Below are 21961 nucleotides of genomic sequence, written 5' to 3'. Positions count from 1 at the left end.
CCCGAGGAGCGGACCAGAGCCCTGGACATTCCACAGGCGCCTCCGGGGAGGGGCTCGCCCTCGCCAGGGTCTGCGCAGTCCTCCCCATCAATCACGGTCTTGCAGCCCTCCCGGTACTCTCCCTGCTATCACCAGCCGTTAGTGAAACAGGATTTTTTTTCTTCTTTTATTTTTAATATTAATATTCTCACACAAAAATCACCGAAAATAGGGGTAGGATTGGGAAGACCCCTCTGCCCCTGGGGCAGAGAGACAGTGCAGTGCGAGGGTGCGGGACTGTAAACCCCCCACCCCTCCGCAGCCCCAGCGTGGAGAAAAAACCAACAAAACGAAAATAAAGCCCCAGAGAAACTCACCCCGGGGTGTCCCTGCCCCAGTGAGGCCCTGGCCCTGGGTTGTTTCACACTTAAAAAGAAAAGGGGGTGGGGGTGAAGGTCTGTGTTTTTAAAGTTGGCCGGGGCTGGGAAGGACGGGGTTCCTTTTCCTCATAGTTCTTTCTTTAAAACCTTTAAATTTTTTTTATTTTATTTTATTTTTTTACAAAATACCATTTCAGTTCCCACTTCTTCCCCTACAGTACAGGAGTTGCTCACCCTCAGGTGGGGTTGGGGTCGGGTCGGGAGTGGGGGGACTGGTCCGAGAAAGTGCAGGACGTAGGGGAGGGGAGCGGGTTTGAGCACCATGAGAACCCGGCTGGAGCCGCGGGCGGACGGGCGGAGACGGTCGGGCCGGGCCCGGACACACACTGGGGCGCGGGGAGAGCCCGGCGACGGGCGGTCCCTGGAGGGGCGGGCAGAATGGCTTGGGGGTGTGGGAGGTCGGGTTTTCCCAAAAATGAATAAATAGAGGTGAGTGGGACTGTTATAAATTAAAAACCAAAAACAAAAAAAGAACAAAAAATACAAATCATAACCAAGTGAATAAAGAGACATGTACAGGGATCACAGCTAGCATTGGAAGTAAAAAAGGAGGTTCCGGGGGAGGGGTAAAGCCCATAGAAAGAATCTCATTAAAAACCTCGGCTGCCGTAACGTCTATGTACATACACGAGCCGCGTGCATCTGCGCCGGGCGGGCGGGCGGCTGGCAGGGTGAGGGAACCCGTATGTGACCCCCGCCGCCGCCGGAGCCTGGTCCTTGTGTCTGTTGCTAAAAAGGCCAAAGTCGGTGAGGGGAGGCGCTGGTGGGCGAGGGGCTGCCAGCCCCCTCCCCCGTCTCCCATTTTTTTTCCTTTTTTTCCTCATATTTGCTAAAAAAAAAAAAAAAAAAAAATGTTTTTCTTAATAAATTAAGTGAGGGGAGCTGCCAATGGGGTGGAAGGGCTGGGCCCGACCCCCTTCCCGGCCACAGGCGGGACCTAGGTCCAGCCCAGGCATGTGCTGGTGGCCCCGCGGCGCCCTGCGCGGGCAGGCAGGCGGGCGGGGCGTCCGGCCTCATCGCGACGTGCTGGCTGGGGCCTGGGGGGAGAAAGCCGGCGGAGGCTCAGGGAAAGGCGCGGCCGGGCTCCCAAAGCCCGTCCCTGCAGCCTGCCCCAGTGCCCTCCTCCGCTGCCCGCGCGCCCGCCGGGCCCTCACCAGCGTGAAGGCGTCGTAGGCCTGAGCCAGCTCCTCCGTGCGGTACTGCTCCAGCACCACCACGCCCTGCAGGCCTGCGCTGCGGCGCCGGGCACAGCCCTCGCAGTGTACCAGGTACGTGTTGCGGCTGCCATTCTCACTTGTCACGAACAGGATGTTAAACACCTCCACCTGGGGCAGGGAGGAGAGGGTAGTCAGGGGGAGGGAGGGCCACTGTGGACACTCAGGGGGAGCAGGGGAGCAGGAGAGCCGGCCCACTCACATCGCACTCGTTGCAATAGTAGGCTGGCTCGTCCTTGACCCGGCCCTGGTAAGCGATTTTCTTCCCTGCCCGCACCAGGCTCTCGCGCTGTACCTGGCAGTGCTTCATGGACTGCAGCAGACAGAACCTGGGGAGCAGTGGGGTTGGGTTGAGACCACCAGCAGGGAGGAAGCCTGGTGCAGGGCTGGAGCAGGGGCAGAGGGGTGGACAGCCCCAGGGCCCTCCCCTAGAGACCTCCCCGCTTCATGTCTGGGTCACATCCTCTGTCCTGGGCATCTGTTATAGGTGAAATTTCCTATAAGTTGGTTTTTGTCTATTTGGACCACAAGGAAAGGTCATGACAGCAGGGACCTAGTTAGCCTCCCCAGCACAGTAACACTCGGGGCACAGGCAGACAAGGATGGAGAGAGGTAAGAATGGGGTGGAGTCAGGAAGAACAAGAACAGGGACCGGTCAGTGGAGGTGGGCTCCCACCCAAATAGGGTCCTCACTTGATCATCTTGAACAAATCAGGGTCGCTGATTTTGACCGTGCGAGCCACGTTCCATGACACGTGAATCATGGGCACGATGGATTTGACATTCTTCACCTCATTCCACTCGTATCGTTCCAGGGCCAGCTGGTACTGATAGGCTGCGGGCCAGAGGCGATCACAATAGGACTCTCAAACAGCCCCCAGACACCTAGGCCCAAGACCCTTCCCTCACTGCTGGCGGCTCTCCAAGCCCCAGCCTCCCAGGCCTTGCGGCTGAGGCCCCACACCATGCCAACACCTGCCCCACCCTCTCACCGGTGAGGGGCCCCACGTTCCAGGCAATGTTGTTGCACCAGCCGGTGGCCTGCACCCAGTGCACAGTCCCCGCATTAATCCACACGAGGTCTCCGGGGCGCTGCACGAAGCGGTACACAGGGATATTGGATGCATAGAGATCATCCAGGATTGGCCACCAGGAACCCGTCAAGTAATCCACGCCGTGCCTGCGGGGTGGCCACAAGTCAGGTGGGAACTGGGGACCGAGGGCGGGGACGCGGCAGGCTGACTTGCGCAGGACGGCACGCACCGATCACAGAAAGCGCTGATGGTCTCCCAGTAGTGCTCGTGCACCGCGAACCACTCGCAGTCGCCTGGACCAATGTTGATGTTGACGGAGCAGAAGTTGTTATTCTCCTGGTGGCCTGCAGGGGTCGACAGAGAACAGCATGGCTGGCCAGGTCGGAGCTGCGATCCCCAACAGCCCCGCCCTCTGCCCTCATTGGCTGACAGCTGAGCGCCCAGCCCCTCCTCTCGCGCTTCCCGCAGCGGCGCGCACAGGCTTGGAGCGCACCTGGCGTTCGGCTGCCGGGCACCTTCATGTACAGCTGCACCGTGTTCATGCCCAGGATGGTGTGGCCCACGTGGCTCAGCATGTTGCCCGTGGATGTTACCCGCATGAAGGCGGGCAGCTTCAGCAGCTCCTGCAGCTGGGGCTTCCACCTGCGGCGTGAAAGTGCGACAAGAGAGAAGCTATACCCCGCCCCCCCCACGAGGTCCCAGCAGCACTCCTGGCCCAACTTCCCTGGCCTCAGCCCCACTGACCGCTTGGCATCAGACAGGTCGATGTTGGTGCCAAACTTGATGATGTGATGGTTCTTCGGGTCTGGTGTGCTGCTGCTGGGGCGAAGAGCACAGGTTGGTGGAGACCAGAGGGAGGGGAAGGAAGCAGAAAGGGAAGGGGCACACCTGTACGGTACCTAGGAGGGGTTCCTGTGGTGCTGTCCGGCTCCTCTGACTCCTCATCCTCACTCTCCTTCTCCTCCTGCTCAGCCAGAGGGTAGGCAGACCTGGGTCAGACACCTTTCGAGAGCCCTCCCACCGCAGCCCCGTCCCAGGACCTGCCTCTGCCACATTGTCGTCTCACCTGCAGAGACTCCTGGAAGGATGAGGCCTGGTACTGTGCGTACTTGGCAATGGTGGTGTGGGAACGGGAGCTCTCACAGGGCCAGATCTGCCGAGTGCCTGTCAGATCCCAGTTCTCATCTGAGGGCTGCTGCACCTGGGTGCGAACTTCCACGGTGTGCTCGCCACTCGCTTCCACCAGGGTCTTGGTGGAGAAGAGGCCCAAGTCTGGAAGGGAGGGCCAAGCAAGGGTGTTGGGGCAGAGGCAGAGGATAAGGACCAAGGACCCAACCGACCCTTTCCCTTCCTACTCCTCTGGGCTCTGACAGGGTGGTCATAGGCTTAGTAGAGCTCAGTCCAGGAGAAATAGGCAGGAACCCTAGCCCCACAGGAAGCTGGGCACGCTGGCCTCTATCTGCATCCTCACCAGCCCTCTTTCTCCTGCAGCTGCTCAAGGACTCAGCCCCTCAACCAGTGTTCCCAGGTGTGCGCGTGGCCATGTGCACCGCACCTGACACATAGTAGGTGCTCAATGGCAGCTTCTTTTTTTCCCCATTTGGAGTCTTTCTAGTCAAAACAGCAGCTTCTTTGAGCTACCATTGGATCCAATTAAAGATTCAGTCAAGTGAAAGCCTGAAATGTGCTTCAAATAACTCAGAGTGGGGAAGGGAGGACATACAGATATAAAGGAGACAAGATTGACCTTTGTATTTCTATACAGCTTCCTCTAATTTTGTATGTGTTTGAAATTTTGCGCAACAAAAGACAGAGAGCGCCCCAAAATCACAGGTCTTCAGGGTTTTTCTAAAATCTGTATTCTTCTCATCCTTAATCACAAAAAATTCAGAAATGACTCATCAGGCCCTGACTATGGCCCCCTCCCCCTTGCCAAATGCTGGAGACAGATGGGAGAAGAGTCCAATGCCAGTTGACCCATCACTCAGTGGACTCCTCAAAGCCACTGTCCTGACTCTTCAAGTGTGGGATTTCTCAGAGGGTCCTACATGCCCCAGACCCGTGCAGCCCTCCCTGACACTTTCTGCCCTCCATACTCACTGAGCCGCAGGGAGCCCGCCAGGCCCCGGATCACTGTGATGGGATTTCGAGGGTCTGTACAGAACTGCAGCAGGACAGGTGAGAAGGCGTCCCGTTTGCTCTCCAGCTGAGACATGACCAGGAGAGCTGGGGTCAGAGCCCTGGCCCAGGCTCAGAGCACCCCAGCAGTCCCCAACACTGTCTTAGAACCCTCTGGCAGGGGTGGTTCTGAGGCCAAGTGGCACACATACATAGATGCTGGGAGTAGGGGGGTTGAGTTTTTCCCGGGGCAGCTTCTCCTCAGTGTTGATCTTCGGTTTCACAGACTGGGCAGGGGAAAGGTAGGACTCTCGAAACTTCCCTTTCACCTTGGCATTCCTGTGGGAGGACAGTGGAATGAAGACACAAACATCAGGGTGATGGGGGAAGACAGCCTGTCCCTGGGCCACACGGGCAGCCAACTCACTTGCTGGCGCGCACAACATCAGCAGCACAGTGGCTGATGGTGAGGTCTGCCATGCGCAGCCGCCGCTCTTCAACCTCAGAGGCGATAAAGGTCTCCTTGTCACCACTCTCTACCTTGATGAGCCGGATCTTCAGCTCCTTGGGGGGCCCCTCACTAAGTGAGCGCAGCTTCAGCATGTCAGCCCGGCTGACGCCCGGTGGCCCTGGAGCTTCCTCCCGAGCCTTCTTTCCGGGGACGGAGGCTGACGGGGGTGTGGGCTGGGCAGAAGGTGCAGGAGCTGGTGGAGGGGCTGGAGCTGTGGGTGGCTTGACCTTGGAGGCCCCACCAAGATCGGGCCGGGACTTCTCACGCCCCTGGATCTCCTCACTCTGCAGGTCCAGGTTCCCCAGCACCCGGCGGCTCTTTTCTTTGGGGGCCTTGGTCTTGGCCTTTGCCCTGCCCTCACGGGGCCGCCGACCCACACTGTCTTTACAGGCCCGCCTGTGCCGCCGGTGCTCCTTCTGGTGCTCCTTCTGTCGCCGCTTACAGCTGCCTGTCACCGCTGCTGCCACCACCCCGCCACCCTCCTCCTTGGCCTGTGCGGGGGGCAGCAGTCGCTCAGTCCCACTGTCCACTGGCTCTGCTGTGTCCACTGGGTCGGCTGGGTCAGTGGCACTCCGGCCCACCCGCTCCACAAGGGTCTCGCAAGCCCGACTGATCTCTTCTAGCACCTCAGACTCAGAGCGAGCAGGGGGCAGAGGCAGGGGTGGGGGCGGCTGGGTGGGGGTCGTGGGGCCCGGGACTGGCTCTTCGCCCGCCCTGCGCTCCCGGGCCCAGGGCCCGCCTGAGGTAGAGAACTGAGATGACGAGGAAGCAGAGGGCTGTGGGGAGCCCTGGGCGCTAGGGGCCACTGAGGTGGGCGGCGGGGCGGTAGCACCTGATGGGGGGCCAGGGGAATACTGAGTGGTGGGCAAGGGCCCAGGCCGGGTGGAAACAGCTGCTCCAGTCCCCCGATAACAGTACTTTTGTCCCTCCAGCACGGAGGCCAAGGATTTGAGCAGGCTGGCCGGGTTGGCGGGTGGTGGTGGTGGTGGCTGTGCCTGAGGGGGTGGAGGGAACTTGGCTAGAGGCGGTGGTGGTGGTAGGGCTGGTGGTGGCTTCTTCTCCTCTTCCTGGGTGGCCGTGGTGGTGGTGGTGGTGGTGGTGACGGCGGCAGCAGGAGCAGTAGTGGTGGGGGCTGTGTCGGTGGGGAAAGGAGGCTGCAGAGATGCAAAGGGCTCCTTCAGCGGGGGCGGGGGGGCCACGCCTGCTTCATGTTGTTGCTGTTCCTCTTCCTTGCGAATGGATTCATCCAGCATCTTCATGATGTTGGCCAGCCCATCAGGTAGGATCTTGAATTCGGCTGGCTCCTCAAACTGGTCCTCCAGTGGAGTAGGGGGAAAATCAAAGAGTCGCGGGCCTCGGGCAGGCAGCTCCCCAACCCTGGGCGGCACAGGCTGGGGGGCTTTACTCAGGGGGCCTGGGGGTGGCCCCGGCCCCACCTCGGGGGTCTTTGGGAAGGAGACCCTGGGCCGGGGGCTCTCCGGGCGCCTGAAGCTTCCTGAGGTATTTTGGTGGCAGGAGGAAGGAGGGGCTGGAGGCAGGGCAAGAGTCAGGGGTACAAGAGGTGGGTCCTGGGGGTTCTGTGCTGGGCTGGGAGGCCGGGGAAGGGAGTCTATACTTCTGGCCAGATAGGGTGGTGGGGGAAAGGACACAGGCCCAGCAGGGCTGCTGCTGTGGCTGCCATTGTTGCTGTTGCTACTGCTGGTGGTTGGGGCTGGGGGAGTGGGAGGGGTGTGAGAATCCTGAGTGCCCACAGAAAAGCGGGAGGCTGGAGGCCCCAAGAAGCCCTCGCGATGGGGGAGGGGTGGTGGGGCAGGGCGGGGGGGTCCCTCAGTCCCAAAGAAGAGCTCCTCTAAGATCTCTCCATCCTCTCGGGCTGCCCGGCAGGCCGGACCCTTCAACCAGGCAGGGGGTGGTGGGGGGCGTAAGAGGCGGGGACAGGGGGGTGGAGGGGGTGAGGAAGGTCCAGGTGGCAGGGATAGGTGGGGAGTGGCAGCGGGAGCCCCCAAGAACGGTTTCCGACTGCTGTGCGCTGAGGGCCCCAGGCGGCCCTGGTGGGAGACTTCCAGCGCGGGAGTTTGGTAATGGTCAGCGCCGGGCTACAAGTGTAGAAGCGGGTGGTCAGAGCATTGCTCGGGCCACCTCAAGACAAGCTCCACCCATGCCCCCCTTCACCCGCAGTTGTCACTCACAATGCCTGGGTTTGGCTCCACGCCCCGGAGACCGGTGTTGCTGCTGCTGCTACTGCTGCTGGTGGTGGTGGTGCCGGGGAGGCCAGGGGGCCGGGAAGGGGCGTAAGGCACGCAGGCGGTGGTTGCTGCTGGTGAAACGCTGGAGTCCATCCGCGACCTCTGAACTCTGCTCTCTCTAAGGTCACTTCCGGGGGGACGGGTGGCAGGCAGGCAGCCATGGCTCTCTGCTCCTGGGGGGCGGGGGCCCGGGCCTGGGGGAGCAGCCGGGACCAGCCGGTGGCCAGGGGGATGCGTGGTGTACGCTGGAGCTGGGTATGGATATGGGTGAGGCAGCGAGTGCCGCTGCTCCTATAGGAGATAAACGGGGATGTAGGGTGAAGAATAGAGAGCATGGCACTTGCAGGTGAGAGGTGAAAGGCAACAGGCAGGGGCTCACCTGACGCTCTGGGGGTGCTGAACCCTTGCGCTCTGGGCCCCAGGCATCTCCATGCAGGGTACTCCACAGCCCTGGCTTGGTTAGCTGAAATGGGGGACTGGTGGCCAGACCAGGCAGGGGTGGTGGTGGCGGTGGTGGTGGTGGTAATGGTGGTGGAGGCAGTGGCAGTCCTGGGGGAAGGCCAGTCTAGGAGAGAAGAGAGTGTGAGAATCCCATTCCTTCCCCAAGTCCTGCCTACTTACTGCCTGCTGGCCCCCCTATACCCACACCTGTTCAGAGTTGCAGCCTCTCCTTCGCTTGCCTCCAGGGCTGAGGCCCTCCTCCCCCGAGGGGCCTGAGAGCGCTGCAGGAGGCACGGGCTGCACCACTGGGGGTTCGGCAGCTCGCTTCACCGGGGGACCTCCCCGCTTGGCTCCATAGTTCCGCTTGTGCTGAGAACAAAAAGAGAGAAGAGAAAATGGCACGGGTGCAGGCACAGCCTGGCCTTCCTCCCTAACCCATCCAGTGCCAGCCTCACCTCAAGGTGTAGCAAGTTCCACACTTGCTCCAGTGGGGGCAGAACCTTGGCTCGGTGCTGGCAGGAGCCAGTATGAAAGTTCCAGAGCTGGGCCTGGGGGTGGGGGGACACAGGGCAGGAACACATGTCAGGCGGGGCACTGAGCCAGAAGGCACAATTGTACAATCCTGTCCCCCATGCCCTGCCTCCTCCTACCTGCTGCAGTCGGCCAATGCGGGGTCCCAGCTCAGCGAAGCTTCCTCCGTATCGAAGGGCGCTGTGGTAGCAGCGTGTGGCCTCCTCACTGTCATGCTCTGACTCGTACAGTTGCCCAAGCTGTTCCCAAAGCCCTGGCTGGGCTGGCTCCCGGAGCAGTGCCTGCACACAGCCATGCAGGGATTCCAGCTTCCCATGGAGGGGTCTTGGAGTGGGCGCCCTACAGAGCAGAAGGGGTGGGGGTGTGGGTTGGGTTTGGGCTTGAGGGGACTCTTTCAAGGCCCCAGCTTTACCTCCCACCCCCAGAACCTTCAAATATCCACTCACCCTGGAGCATAATATGGTTTGTTGGGGTGCCCAGAACTACTGCCATGTGAAGGGGGTAGGGGAGCAGGAAGCGGGGGCTGCCCAATGCTGGCTGAGCATCTGGAGAGAGAAGGAGTCTGTTATGTACAGCCAGAAGGAGCAATCTTGTCCTACCTAGGCACGAGGGGGCTGATGCACAGAAACCCACAGAACGACAGGAACCCAGGAAGATTAAGGGGTACAGAAATGGAAAGAGGTGTGCCTGGAGACAGAGGGCCCCAAATTCTCACCTGCCTCCAGGCAGCCATGCGCTACGAGGAGGGGGATGAGGCGGGCAGGAGCTCCAGGCCCCAGCACAGCTCAGGCCCCCAAGGGCAAAGGCTTCCCGTGCAGCGCGGGCCCCTGGAGGGTCCACTGCCCGATGCATCCAGCCTGAGTTGGGGATAAGAAATTATGCTCTTACTGCAGGCAAAACCAGAGCTGCCAGTGTACATCCAGCCAGCTCAGTCCCAGATTTTCCCTTACCAGGTCAGCAGTGGCCCCAGGAGCCCTGGAGATTGGGCACGGCCCCCTGCCCCAGTTCTCTGGGACGATGGTCCGGCTCCAGCCGCTTTGATAAGAGTGCCCGCTACCCCCAGATGGCTTCCTGGGTCCTTTCACAGCCAATTCTACAGAGAGGAGGAAAAGGAGTGAGACGAGCTGGCCAGCACATAGTCAAGGCCCAGGGGCTGGGATGGGTGGACTGTGGCATCCACCAATCTGTCATTTGTGTAAAGGGCCCGGCCTTAGCTTTCCCCAAAGGGAGGCCCACCCAGCCCAACCAGTCCCTAGAGGCCCAGGAGTGTGGCTGGGAGCCGGGACGTGTGTGGCAGGGAACCAAAAGGCCGGTCAGAGGGACGGGGTAGCTGCGCTGCTAGGCTTCCAGTCCGGAGTCACCCGGCCGACCCGCAACGCAGCGGCCGCTTACCCGGCCTCCGTGGGAGCGTCCTCACACCGCGTCGGCAAGCTCCAGAGATCTGGCCAATCACAGGACTTCCTCTCTCCCCAGAAAGCCAATCATCACCCGCGTCTCCGCCTCAGTAACAGCCTGGCCGGAACCAATGGGAGCGAGGTGAGCCCGGCAGCGGTGGCCCGGGGAGGAGGGGCGCCGGAGCCGGTCAGACGGGCTCAGCCCGGGGTGACCCCGATGTGACCCCGCGGCTCCCACCTTGGGTCCCCATCTAGGATCTGACACTCCGGCCGTCAGGGCCAGAAGGCAGCCAGGACAAGACGCATGCGGATGAGGCCGGTGAGTCGCACGCCCCGGCCGGCGTGGGGGCTGGCGCTACCCGCAAGCCTCACGCACCGAGAGCCGCCGGTGGCCACGGCCAGGCCGCTCGAGTAGCCCCGCGCCCGGCCACCGCAATACCGACGGACAGCAGACGGATACAGAACGCAAAAAAGACGTCCCTCCCCTTCCTCACTTTACCTCGCCCAGTGACAGACCTCCCTACCCCGAGCGCCCCTAATAACTGCTTAGGGCTGGCCAGCCACAGCGACTTCCACGGCACCCAAACCCGTCCACGCCGCTATCAGGGCGCTCCACCCCCAACGCCTGACCCCGACCCAAACCTTGGTCAAGCCCTCAGGCTCATACCCAGTTGCTCCAGGTCCTCTACTTCCCCTGGCTTTCTGGGTCTTCAATACCGACCGACCCCCAAAATCAGACCCCCTTTTAGTCCCCCAACTTCCGAGAAGTCGCGCACCGCGGTCCCGAGTGGCCCCTCTCTCGTGGCTCGCGTATCCTCTCTGCCCTTCCCCGCCGGGGCCACGCGGTTCCCCACGGCCCACGTGGCCCCCGCCCCCCAAGGGAGGGGGGGATTTCGGGGGTTGCCCGTGACGTGGCTACTTGCGCAGCGGAAGCGGTGTGTGTAAAATGTACTGGGGGGGGGGGTCCTGAGGGAGGGATGAGGGCGGGGCCCGACAGGCAGTGACATCACTCTTGTCCCACTCTCACCGCCCACTCCCTTAAAGAACCCAGAACCCGTTTCACTTCCTCCTTCACGCCCCCCCCCCACCCCTTCGCTTTGGTGCCGGCTGGACCCCCGACTGGCACAGCGCTCTCCTCTCCTGGGCACCTTCCCTTTAGTCCCAGCTCTTCCTTCTTGCCCCTCTAAGCCCAAGAGCTGCGACCCCGCGCCTCCTCCGCGCCTACCCAGCGTCCCCGCAGGTAGGGAGCCGGCTCGGCTCCCGGGATCGGTCCATTGAGAGCCTAGAGTACAAAGAGCATCGAGAGGCGAGTGTCGAGTACAAAGCGGCGGGGGCGGGGCCAGTGCTCCAGCTGGAGCGAGCGCCGGGCAGGAAGCCGGGGGAGAGTGCGCGACGAAGGGTTGGGGGTGGCTGGAAAGTTCGCCTTCGTTGAGAGAAGTCTGCGCTGTGGGGAAATTTCCACCCAGCCCACAAGGGCAGACGGGTTTCTGGTGAAAAGAGCCTTCCTTCCCGAAGGGGTAAGGTAGTTTGTTTGCATGGAAGCTCTTGGACCCTACAGGTCCCTGCGTGCCACTCTCCCGCCGAGCCCTTGTGGGCGCTTGGGCCCCGCGGACCCTCTCCGCGGTTCCCGTGGTATTACTGTCAGAACTCTCTCCTCACTAGAGACAGCATCCTTTCCATCAGTAACCAAGCCAGGTACAGCGCTGAACTGTGGTCAAGTATGGCACTCCCAGACTGCCCCCACCCGAGTACCGAGGCAGGGGCGGGGAGGAGACCCAAGGACCAGACGTGGTGGGGGAGCCGGGGAACCAGACAACAGAGGAGCAGATGCCTGCTTGGGAAGTGGTCCCAAGAGCGCCGCCAGTTACCAGGAAAGGCAGCTTCCCCTTCGGCGATGATGACACTTCCCCTCTGCCACTTCCCCTTTCCCACGGGGAACTGACTCAGCTTTCCCTAAGTCAGTGAGTGCTGTCCCTCCAGCCCCCTGCTCTTCCACCTTTATCCACAAAGCCCCACGCCGGCACCCAAGAATACAAAGCCCTCACTTGAAAACAAAACTTCCTGTACACTAAACACACACTCATTCTGGCCAGCAACCTCGGATCCTTGTCCGCACCCGGGACACAGGCGCTGGACTAATCACTCGCCCCCCGTACAAAGCCCTCCCTCGGGCTCTGATTCAGGTTTGGGGTGGGGGAGCGTGAGTCACCCAGAAAACCTTCCCCTCTTCCCACTGACTCAGCCCCCGCCTCCCTGAACACACACAGACACACAGTCAGAGGCAGACACAACTCCTCAGCCCACACACCGGCTCACCACCGGTCCCGCGGAATTTCCCCTCTCGTCTTCCCCCACGATGGCCCCTCCCCGTGCCGGGCAGCCCCGACGCGGCGCTTGCACCTGTTCCCCAGCCGCCGCCGGCTCGCGCTCCACTCTCACCTCCACTCTCGCTCTGGGTCAAGAATAACCCTCCCTGACTCCCGGTGTCCATACTAACCAAGGGGAGGGGACCACGGACAGGCACAAAGACTGACACCCACAGACTCCTCGGAGACAGGCGAGAGGTAGACGCACGCGGCCAGAGCCAGGCTGGGAGGCTGATATACTTCTGAGGCAGACATTCCAGCCTCTCCCGACCCGACCCACAACCTTGAGAGCCAGCGGCTCTGAAAGGGTTAATTCCGCTCCCGCCGAGGCCACACCCCCTCCATCCGGGCACTCCCAGCAAAGCCCAGCTCCGCCCCCTCCATCCGGGCCCTGGACTCGGGACTTTGACCGACCCCCTCCATCCCCGCCCCCGCTGGAGCCCCAAGAGAGAAATACTCCATCAATCACACCCACTTAACTCTCTCTGGGCTTGAGCCGAGGAGCCCCTCCGCGCAGCGCCGCAGCCGCGCGGGACGCGTGGTAAGAGGCCTGAAGTGCGCACGCAAACTCACGTGACGGCCAGAGACAAGAGCCCACAAATAGTGTTTTACCGAGCCGACAATCAGCGGGCATGCTGCGCGCGCGCCGAGGTGGGGCGGTCCAGGACATTGGTCGCAACCCGCTCCCTGCCCGTTCTCAGCACGCCTGGTGGAAGCGAGGGGTTACAGGCTCGCTTCTTACCTGGGGGAGGGGGAGGCGGAGGGGAGGGCCGCCGGCTGAGGCTCCGCTGTGACTCAGCCACCCGGGCAGGCCGCCCGCCCGGGATTCCCTTCCCCAGCCTTCCCCTGGCTGCCGGCCCCTCCCCGCCCCCCACCGAGGAGTGACGGTGCCGGCCCCGGCCCGCTATGTGTCACTGCAGGCCTTGTGTCTGCCTCTGACTGGGCGCTGTGTTCACCAGTCTGTCTGACACGGTCGGCTGTGCGTGGGTCCCGGTGTCTGTCTCCGTGTGCACCTGCATATCTGCTCATCTTGTCTCCCTCTGTGCCTGTGTCTGACGCGTTCCTGTCATTATCCCTGTCTACATGACTCCGCGGGGCTGTCTCTGTCTGTGTGTCTGCCTAGCTCCTGTCTCGGTCTTTTGTCTGGGTCTGCCTCTGCATCACTAGCGTGATCACGTGTGTCTCCGCACATGCCCTTCTGTGTTTGCCTTCATGTTACTGAACAGAGTCGGGGCGACACTGGCACAGGCCCACCCTGCTGACTCCTTGCTACACTCCTCTGGATTCTGACGTCTCGCTGGATCAGTGATCACTCTGAGTCAAGAATTTGGAGGTCTGTCTGCCTTCAGTCAAGTTCTGCCCCATCCCTCGACATCCCTGCTTATCCTCACAGCTCCCTGTGGCTCCCACTGTGGTAGTGGCAATTGCTAGCATTTCGTGAACATTTGTTACATACCAGGCACTGTATTATTTTACAAGCATTTCTTTTACTCCTCCCCAAAACCTGACATAGAGGGTACTCTGATTACCCCCATTTTACAGATGAGGAAATTGAGACCCAGAGAGGCTAGGTGACTTGGCCAAAGTCATTCTGCAGGTGAAGAATGAAAGAGCTAGGCTTCTTTCCAGAACCACATTCTTACCATGCTTATATACTGCCTCTGTCCTACTCTCCCTCAGTTTTATCCTCACGGGCCATCTCCTGGGGCCAACCTTCCTCTCAGCTTTACCCATGTTACCATCCCCAATGTCTCACGTCCTCTAGAGAAGGTAGGAGGCTGTGCAGCAAATCTCAGAAGTCATAGGTTCTTGGTAATGAAGCTCATTCAGTTAACATTATTCAACACAAATCCACCATGCACCCCAGTGTGCAAAACATCATGCAAAATAGTGAGAGACACATAGAAGAAAACAGTCCCACTCAAGAAATCCCATATGTAATGAGGAAGAACACCACACAGAGAACGTAAGCCCCTGGCTTAGGGATTATCTTCCCTTTTCTCCTACAAAGGAATGAGAAATAAAGCAGGGCCTCAGGCAGAGAACTGACAGGAGAGAGGGAAGCAGAAGAGTAAGACTTAGGTATGGGGGCAAATGCTGTAGTGCAGTGGGGAGAGAATGGGACTGAAAGAGATCTGGAAGGAAAGGTGAAATGCCAAGACTGCTGTGGCTGGCAGTGATCTCCCGTATCTCCCCAAATAAATTCTGAACACTCTCCAAAACCAGGGTGTTCAACAACTCCTATGAAGATAAAGCCCTTTCCCTACCAAGAAAAAATTCCTCCAGGGTAGCTCATATCCACTTTTCAGCTTGCAAACTCCATCTTCATTCAATAAGCAACTGAGTTGTAGCACTAGGGAGATAGTGGGGGAAAGATTTTTTGGTAGTAGTGGAGAGGCTGGTGAAGTACAGGGCTGAACCATTTATAGGAGATAGAAGGGAGGTCCATAAACCAGGAGGGCTGAACCACTCAAGCACCACATGGTGGGGTGCTTAGAATTGGACAGGACCATTCTGAAGAATGGGCATGACCCAGATCATATGAAGCATCTCCAACCATGCGGTGCAGAGTTAAGACTGCTGGGGAGAGACGGCCACTCAGACAGGACTTACCAGATGGAGTTTGCTGTGCCCTGTCTCATTGGAACCAGCACCCCAGCAGTGGGGCACAACAGACCACAGTGGGTGGGGTGGGCAGTGCTACGGGGCTGGCATGTTGCCCTGGGGGGAACCTAAAAGAAAAAAGTCAGTTAGAGGTGGGGGGTCTCCCAGGCTGGAGAATTTCCCTGGGCTCCCTGCCCCCCTCATTAAGGAGAAACCTGGCTCTGGTGGTCAGATACGATGGGAGAATCTGTTTCCATGGCAACCAGAAAAAGCCATCCCCAAAGTGGTCATCCAGCCTTCCCCTTTGGGAAGCAGGCTGGATCAGTTGGGAAGGGGCCATGATATGGCATCTGAGTAAGTCTACAGTAGACCCCCAACCCGTGATCCCTCTTCTGACAAGACCTTCCTGCTGAGGCTCCCTAGCCCCAGAGTGGCCCCAGCTGCCCTGACATCTGCACCCAAGCCAGCCTGAGTCCCAGCACTAGGGCATGCAGACCCTCTTCCTTCAGCTCTGTGTCCTCTCCAACCTTATGAAGACACCAGACAGTCAACCCCACCCTCTGGACTCTGCCCCCTCGTCTTCCCCCAGGCGGGTGCAGGCAGGTCTTGGCTAGCAGCACAGGTAGCCAGACTAGATGAACGGGCCTAACAGGGAGGGGCCATCCTCCCCTGCAAGAACTCTGAGTCTGGGCCTGAGCCTGGAAGTAGCCTCTGCTGCAAGCCTCCCCTCCCTGCCAACCCCAAGGCAATATCCTGTTTCCCCATCACCTCCTTCCTCTTATGTGGCCTAAGAAGGTGATAGAGGCCCACTCCCTTCCCAACCCTCATAGACAAGAAGCTAGGTCTTTTAGCGTAGGTCCAAGGCCAAGAATCAGGTGTCCATCAGGGGTCAGAGCTAAGTCGGCCCTCCCCTCAGACTTGCTCCTCAGGGACCTATGTTTTCTGCTCCCTTAATCATAGTTCTCTGCCCTTATGGACCCAAACACTTGGGGTCCCAGTCTAATCTCTATATTCCCTAGCCTTCCAGCCCCCATCCTTCCCCTTGCCCCAGAGACTCAGGCCTCTAGCCCCCAGTCTCCATGATGCAATGTTCCGCAAGCTTCTGTGGCTGCTGATGACATTGCCCCCAGGGAGGTGCTAGTTCTGACCCACCAAGGCCCCCTCACTGGGCCAGGGTAGTGGTCAGCTGTAGGTGGGAGAGGTCAGGCAGGCAAGGCCCTACTGCTGGGGAAGGGAGCTTGAGGCTAGAACTCTCCAGGACAGGGAGGCTCACAACCTGGGAGCAGGGAGTGTGTATATGTAATGTGTGGCATCTGTGTTCTGCGGCTGTGCCGGGGGAGGGACTCTGGAAGGGCTAGAGAGCAGAGTGGGCAGACTTTAGGACAGACCAAGAGGAGGAATGAGGGGGCAGCTTAGGGGGTCAGAGGGGTGTGTGAGGGGTGTCTGGACAACAAAGTGGGGGAGGGGCTAACAGCCATTTAAAGGGCCAGCCCCAGAGCTTTAATCCCTCACCAGCCCTGGCCCCAAGCCGGAGGCTGTAATTCATCTGTCCAACAGCTGGGGTGTGTGTGTTTGTGTGTGTGTGTGTGTGTGTGTGTATGTGTGAGGGGGGCATGTGGACGGGAAGGGGGAGCTGGGCTGGGGGAGGGGCTGGGGCTTTCTTGTGCACAGAGCCAAACAACAAAAGGAGAAGCTGAAGTGCCAGCTCCAAAGTGCCCAGGCCAGACCCCTGCCCTGCAGACCAGCCGGTGGCCCCTACCTGGTGGCCGACAGACTCCATAGTTTGGACTCAAGGATTCTTGGCCAAGGAGTCGGTAGAGCCAAAGGTGAGGCCCTGGGAAAAAGCCCAGGCTGTGTACCCCCCAGGCAGGCTGTCACCCCTCATTGCACCTTCCCAGCCGCAGCACTGTCCCAGACCTGGCAGGCCCAGCAACAGACTCAGCCTCAAATGCCCTGCTCACCAGCCAAGCCTCCCCAGACATGGCCTGCCGGCTCCCCCTCCCGCCGGCGCAGGGTGGCAGTGGCCACACCGAGGCTGTCCCTTTAAATCATTACCACCCCTGATTGTGTGGACGAACCAAGGGCCCTGCCCCCCAGGCAGGCGGCTTGCCACCTCCCCCCCACGAGTCCCCAGAAATGTGAGGGCCATTTAAAGGGACAACTGAGAGGCAGCCAGGTCTCTAACTGCCCCCCCACCCCCACCCTACACACACTCACAACCCCTTTCCCCAGCGACACACAGCCCCTTGCCCCTCCAGGGGGCCCCCTAAATTCCGGTTCTCTCCCCACCCCTAGAGACTGCTAGAAGGAGAAAGGGGGCCAGAGTTGGGGAGGCGGGGAACTGGGGGGGAGCAAGAGAAGGCAGGGACTCCCTCCTCCCCGAGAGCCCCAGGGGACAGGTCAGAAGGGAAGCAAGAGCCCAAAGCAGCAGCCAGACAGGGCCCCAAAAGGTGCCCTGGGCAGACCTAGGACGCACAGGCTGTCGGGCGAGAAGGGAATCAGGCTGCACGAGACGCCGGCGCGGCCAGCGGGCGACAAGCCCAAGTGGGGGCGATGGAACAAGGAAGGCCAGGGAAAAGAGGCAAGGCCGGGGGGAAACGGGGAGACGGAAAGGGGAAAAGGGGTCATCCGGGAAGGTGTGGAGGAAAATCAGAGAGGGGAGGGCGAGCCAGGCCGGGGTTACCTGCTGGGTGTCTGTCCCCCGGCGGTGCCCCCGGAGTCCGGGTAGGGAGGGGGGGAAGCAGCAGGGGGGGGAGTGGGGGCTGGGGGGGCGGGGGAGACGGTCCCTCCTCTGCCTCCTGGGCCTGCCCCGGCGCTTGCAGCCTCTGCCTCCCTCCCTCCTCCTCCCCGTCCCTGAGTCCCGGAGTCAAACAAAGAACTGTAGCAGGCTCTCCCCAACCCCCTCCCTCCTCCTCCTCCTCCTCCTCCACCTCCTCCTCCCCTCCCTCCCTCCCCACCAGCAGGCTCCCTCCTCCTCCCTTCCGGTCTCTTCCTTTAACTACCCGCCCCCCCCCCGCAGCCCCCAGCACTAGTCTCTCTCCACCCACCCACCCCAACCTTTTACACACCCCTCAGCCTAGCCCTGTCCCCACTAGAGAAACTGTGGAGTCCCTTTGCAAAATGAAAGGCTCCAGAGATCAACATGGGAGGGGACTGGGGTCTTGCTTCAAAATCAAGAACCACAATACAATTATTTTATTTTCAAGGCCCACGGAATAGTCTTAGCTATTTCTTCTCCAAGAGGGGAAAATATAATCCTAAATAAAGCGATACAAATCTGCCTAAAGCCTTCATCAAATAAAATGCACAAAGCAGTTGAAGCTAATCCCCAGCCCCCTAACTCCAATCTCCAAATTAACACAAACTATCCACTCCCCCTTAACAAACTCCTAGGGTTCCTGCTGGTTTGGAGCAGACCCACAGCAATAATAATAAACTAATAACTAACACCATTTAATAATAAAAGTATTTCATAACAACAAGCACTCATTCTGTGTTCATTCTGTGCCAGGCACTGTGCTAAGTGATTTGCAAAGATTATCTCATTTTTTTCCTCCCAGCGGCCTTCAAGGTAGGTGTTGATATTTAAATTTTCAAGATTAACATACGAGGCTCAGAGAGGTTCCGACCTTTCCAAGTCCTAGTAGGCACTAAGTGACAGAGCTGTAATTAGAATCCAGGTCTGACAGTCCAAGCTCTAAGGTACATAAAAGCACAAACCGAGTTACTCCAATACCATCACCAACCCTAGCACTTAATAGAGAAGAACAACCATAGCGATCAACTGAGTCCCCCTCCACCGAGAGGCTACAAACCGATTCACCTACATACACACAATAAAGACCGTGACTTTTCAGCCTAATACTGTTTCTTGACCCTTTTCCTTTCATTGTTTGCTGATGGGGGTGTGCCATTAAGGGGACGTCAGGGATAAGCTGGTGTGTACCCCACACTACATACAACTCTTCCGTCTTTCAACCACTCCCACTTCAAATCAATCTGGGGAAGGGGGCAATAGGACACTTGGCCCTGCAGCAGGTGGTAAAGTAAAAAGACGGCTAGGTAGCTTTTTCTATGGGGGCGGAGCCTTAGAGGGGAAGCTCTTCGATGCCAATCTAGGGAAAAGTGACCCAAGGCTCCCTCAGCCCAGCCAAGGGGCAAAGTCTTTCAGCCACACCACACCCGTGCCCCTCCCCCTCACAAAACTCCAGGCCGGGGTTTCCCACCTGCAGGATGCTAAGACCAAGGGAAGGGAGAGGGGAAAGAGATGGCACGGGACTGGAACTGGACTCGGGGCAGAGGTGGGAGGGAATAGAAGGGGGAGGAAGCCTCATTGCCTGGCAACCATCCCGGGGCACGTGCACTGGTGACATCATCCCAGGCCACCTCTAACACAGACCTTTGACCCCTACGGGGCGGAGTGGGTGTGCTCGCTAAGCTTCCTGGAAACACCCTTAGGAATTCTGGGAACCCAAAAAGGAGACATAAGAAGAAACCCAGGCGTCCTTATCTCTTTTACCCCTAATACGACTCCAATCCCAGGGACTCAGGCCTCTTGCCTGTCTCCTCCTCTCCGCCTGCAGCCCTGACCTCCCAACCCACATTTCTGACGGGAGTCGGCCCGACACGCCCCTCGGAGATACTGTGCCTTCTCTCTCCTGGGCGAGATCTCGGTGGGGGCCGGCAGGCGGGGACGGGGGCACCGGGTCCCGCGGGGCTCCGTCTTCCATCTGCAGGATCCCCCGTGCCCCAGCCGGCCGCCAGCCGGAATCTGTCTGGGTCCCCAACTCTCCCGCCCCTCCCCGCGCTGTTCCAGGGCGGAGTCTGTGGAGTTGAAACCAGGACACGGCGAGAGGAAGAGTTATATAACCCGGAGAAGCGGAGAAGGACGAGTGGAGACAGGGACAGACAGCCCGAAAGGAGCCGAGGGAGGTGCAAAGAACGCCGGGGCGAATGAGGAGGAAACGTTAGGAATGGGAAGGGTTTTGGTGCACATCAAAGAGCAGGAATTCACGCGAAGAAGGGGCGTGATGGCCCAGAAGAATCACCTGGGCCGTCCGGGGCTTCCCCGCAGTGCCCTCCCCCGCCACCAACAGCAGCTGGCCCCAGGCGGGAGAAGCCTTGGAAAGGGGCGCTGGTACCCGCTCGCTTTCTCTTGGGAAAGCAACCTAAGCCAGAGCCCGGGAAGGCAGCGGCCGAGCAGATGGGGCCGGAAACCACAGCTCCGCCCAGCCCACCTGGGAGTGTGGGGCGCCAGCTGGGGGGAGGTGGGGAACAGGTAGTCGACCCTCCCGAGCCAGGTTGGGCATTATGGTCGCGACCCGTGAAACGGTGCAGACCGACCGAGACATGTGGGTCCCCAAGGGCTGAGGAGCGCAGCCTCGGCGGCTTTACACGGACGCCACACAGGGGAGGGGGGCGCCCGGCTCGCCGCGCAGGCGCAAGGGGGTGCTCGGGCGCGTGCGGTGCAGGGCGGGGGGTGGGCGCGAGCGTGTGGGAGTGCACGTGCGGGTCCCGGGCAGCTGCTGCCTCCCAGCCTCCGCCGCTGCCCCTCCCCTCTCCCTTTCCTGTAGCTATCATGCCCCTTCCGCATTGGCTGCTAGGGCCCTGACGTCAGGGCCGACCTCTGGAGCGGATTGGGCGGACGGGAGAGCTCGGGAATCCGGCTCCCAATTCTCGCCCACCAGTTACTCTGGCAACAAGGCAAGCAACCCCGGTGAGGGAAGGGGAGCCGAGGTGAACGCTGCGCCTCGGTCCCTCCCACCTCCGGACAATCGCCGAGTCCCCTTCGGTCGCGGCGCAGCTCGCTGCCTCCCCGCTTTCCTCCCAGGGCTCTTCCTGTCCAGGGAACCAGGCGTCCTGCCCTCGATCTTCCCTACAGTCTTCTGGCCCTCCGCTGTCTCTAACCTCCCCCCTCAGTGTCATAACATAAGCTGCAGCAAACAGGAAACGAATCTACGTCGCTTAGCAACCGCCCCGCATGCTCCCCTCCCCACTATTTACCCCTGCCCGGAGAGGTGGAGATTGAGAGAGTCCCCAGCCTCCTCCCCATCTTCTGCGCTGCGACCTCCTGCCCACAATTTCCTGTGAGGGGGCCCAGATGACAGGAAGTCAAGTGGGGGCCTCAGCCCACCTTTCCCTCGGACCGGGGCGGGGGGCTTCACTACTTTCACGGTCACATCCCCCACCCGCACTCCCAGCTGCCCTGGGTGCGCGTCTCGCCCTCGCCATCTTGTGGCTACGTTGGGAAGGTTCCGCACTGAGAAGCCGTGCGGGGCGCGCGAGGGCTCGGGAACGGCAGAGTGGGAGCAGAACTAGGGATGAGGAGGCTAGCGGGGGGAGACAGAGTGAAGGGGAGGCGCAGTGGGGGGAATGGGATAGAGGCGAAGGCTGCCGCTGGGAGGCTCTCGGGGCCGCTGGTGGGAAGGTCAGGCTGCGGCTTCTACACCTACCCGCGCAGAGAACTGGAGGGAGACTTTAAGTAGCCCTGGGACCGGGACACACCCAAGTCTGACCCATCTGACCTTACTGGGCCATGGCATTGGCCTGTCTGCAAACTCTGCCCTTTAGTCCTGCCCTTCAGTGAGGACCGCCGCGCCCCGCCCCGCCCTGGAGTCGGGAAGGGGAATCCCAGCCCAAGGGGAACGGGGAGTCCTTTCAGGCCCCTCTGGACATCTGGAACCTGCGACATCTGCCTCCCAGTTCTTCCTCCTTCCCCGCCGTACTCTCTTCTAGGGGACCCATAACCTTCGCCCCAGTCTTCTTCCCAGTGCCCTTCCCAAGACCCCAACGTCCATCCCCAGCTCTACCCCTCCAGAGACTCAGGCGTCCTGCCCCGCTGCACGGGGAAGGTTTCCCTCTTTCCAGACGTCCTCGCGGCTCCCCGTTACCTGGTTCTGGGGGGGGGTCCCAGGTGTTCAGGCTCCCCAAGGTATCCCAGGGGGTCGAGCGGCCCCCCCTTCTCCCAGGCCGGGGCTGGGGGGGCCGCTCCGCCCAGTGGCGCAGTTGGATTTTCCAACACAAACACCCGCACCCCCACTCCCCAGCCCCGCCCCCTTCTCGTGGTCCCGCCCCTCCTCGCGC

The 21961-nt window shown here is 60.4% G+C and overlaps 1 protein-coding gene across 26 annotated transcripts; it reads right to left on the bottom strand.

The window, feature by feature from the left end:
• Positions 1-152: 152 nt before the first annotated feature.
• On the bottom strand, positions 153-21954 carry KDM6B (lysine demethylase 6B). Of its 26 annotated transcripts, none has more exons than XM_077970216.1 (24): positions 21769-21937; positions 14888-15006; positions 9907-10026; positions 9465-9607; positions 9230-9371; positions 8961-9059; positions 8634-8853; positions 8439-8531; positions 8191-8352; positions 7922-8107; positions 7486-7833; positions 5213-7392; positions 4998-5124; positions 4768-4873; positions 3734-3939; positions 3567-3631; positions 3412-3486; positions 3161-3309; positions 2897-3011; positions 2626-2813; positions 2327-2468; positions 1836-1962; positions 1574-1744; positions 153-1456 (listed from the first exon to the last, which is right to left on the bottom strand). In XM_077970216.1, the coding sequence occupies exons 5-24, from the start codon at positions 9364-9366 to the stop codon at positions 1433-1435; spliced, it is 4920 nt and encodes a 1639-aa protein (XP_077826342.1). In that variant the 5' UTR covers positions 9367-9371; positions 9465-9607; positions 9907-10026; positions 14888-15006; positions 21769-21937; the 3' UTR covers positions 153-1432. The 26 variants fall into 26 exon arrangements, with proteins under 26 accessions (XP_077826342.1, XP_028691811.1, XP_077826345.1 ...); XM_028835978.2 differs by having other exon boundaries at positions 3412-3483; XM_077970221.1 differs by having other exon boundaries at positions 748-1248.
• Between the last annotated feature and the right edge of the window lie 7 nt (positions 21955-21961).

The sequence above is a fragment of the Macaca mulatta genome, chromosome 16 (assembly GCF_049350105.2).
Source record: "Macaca mulatta isolate MMU2019108-1 chromosome 16, T2T-MMU8v2.0, whole genome shotgun sequence".
Taxonomy (NCBI): Eukaryota; Metazoa; Chordata; class Mammalia; order Primates; family Cercopithecidae; genus Macaca; species Macaca mulatta.
This window is presented reverse-complemented; position numbering and strand designations above follow the sequence as displayed.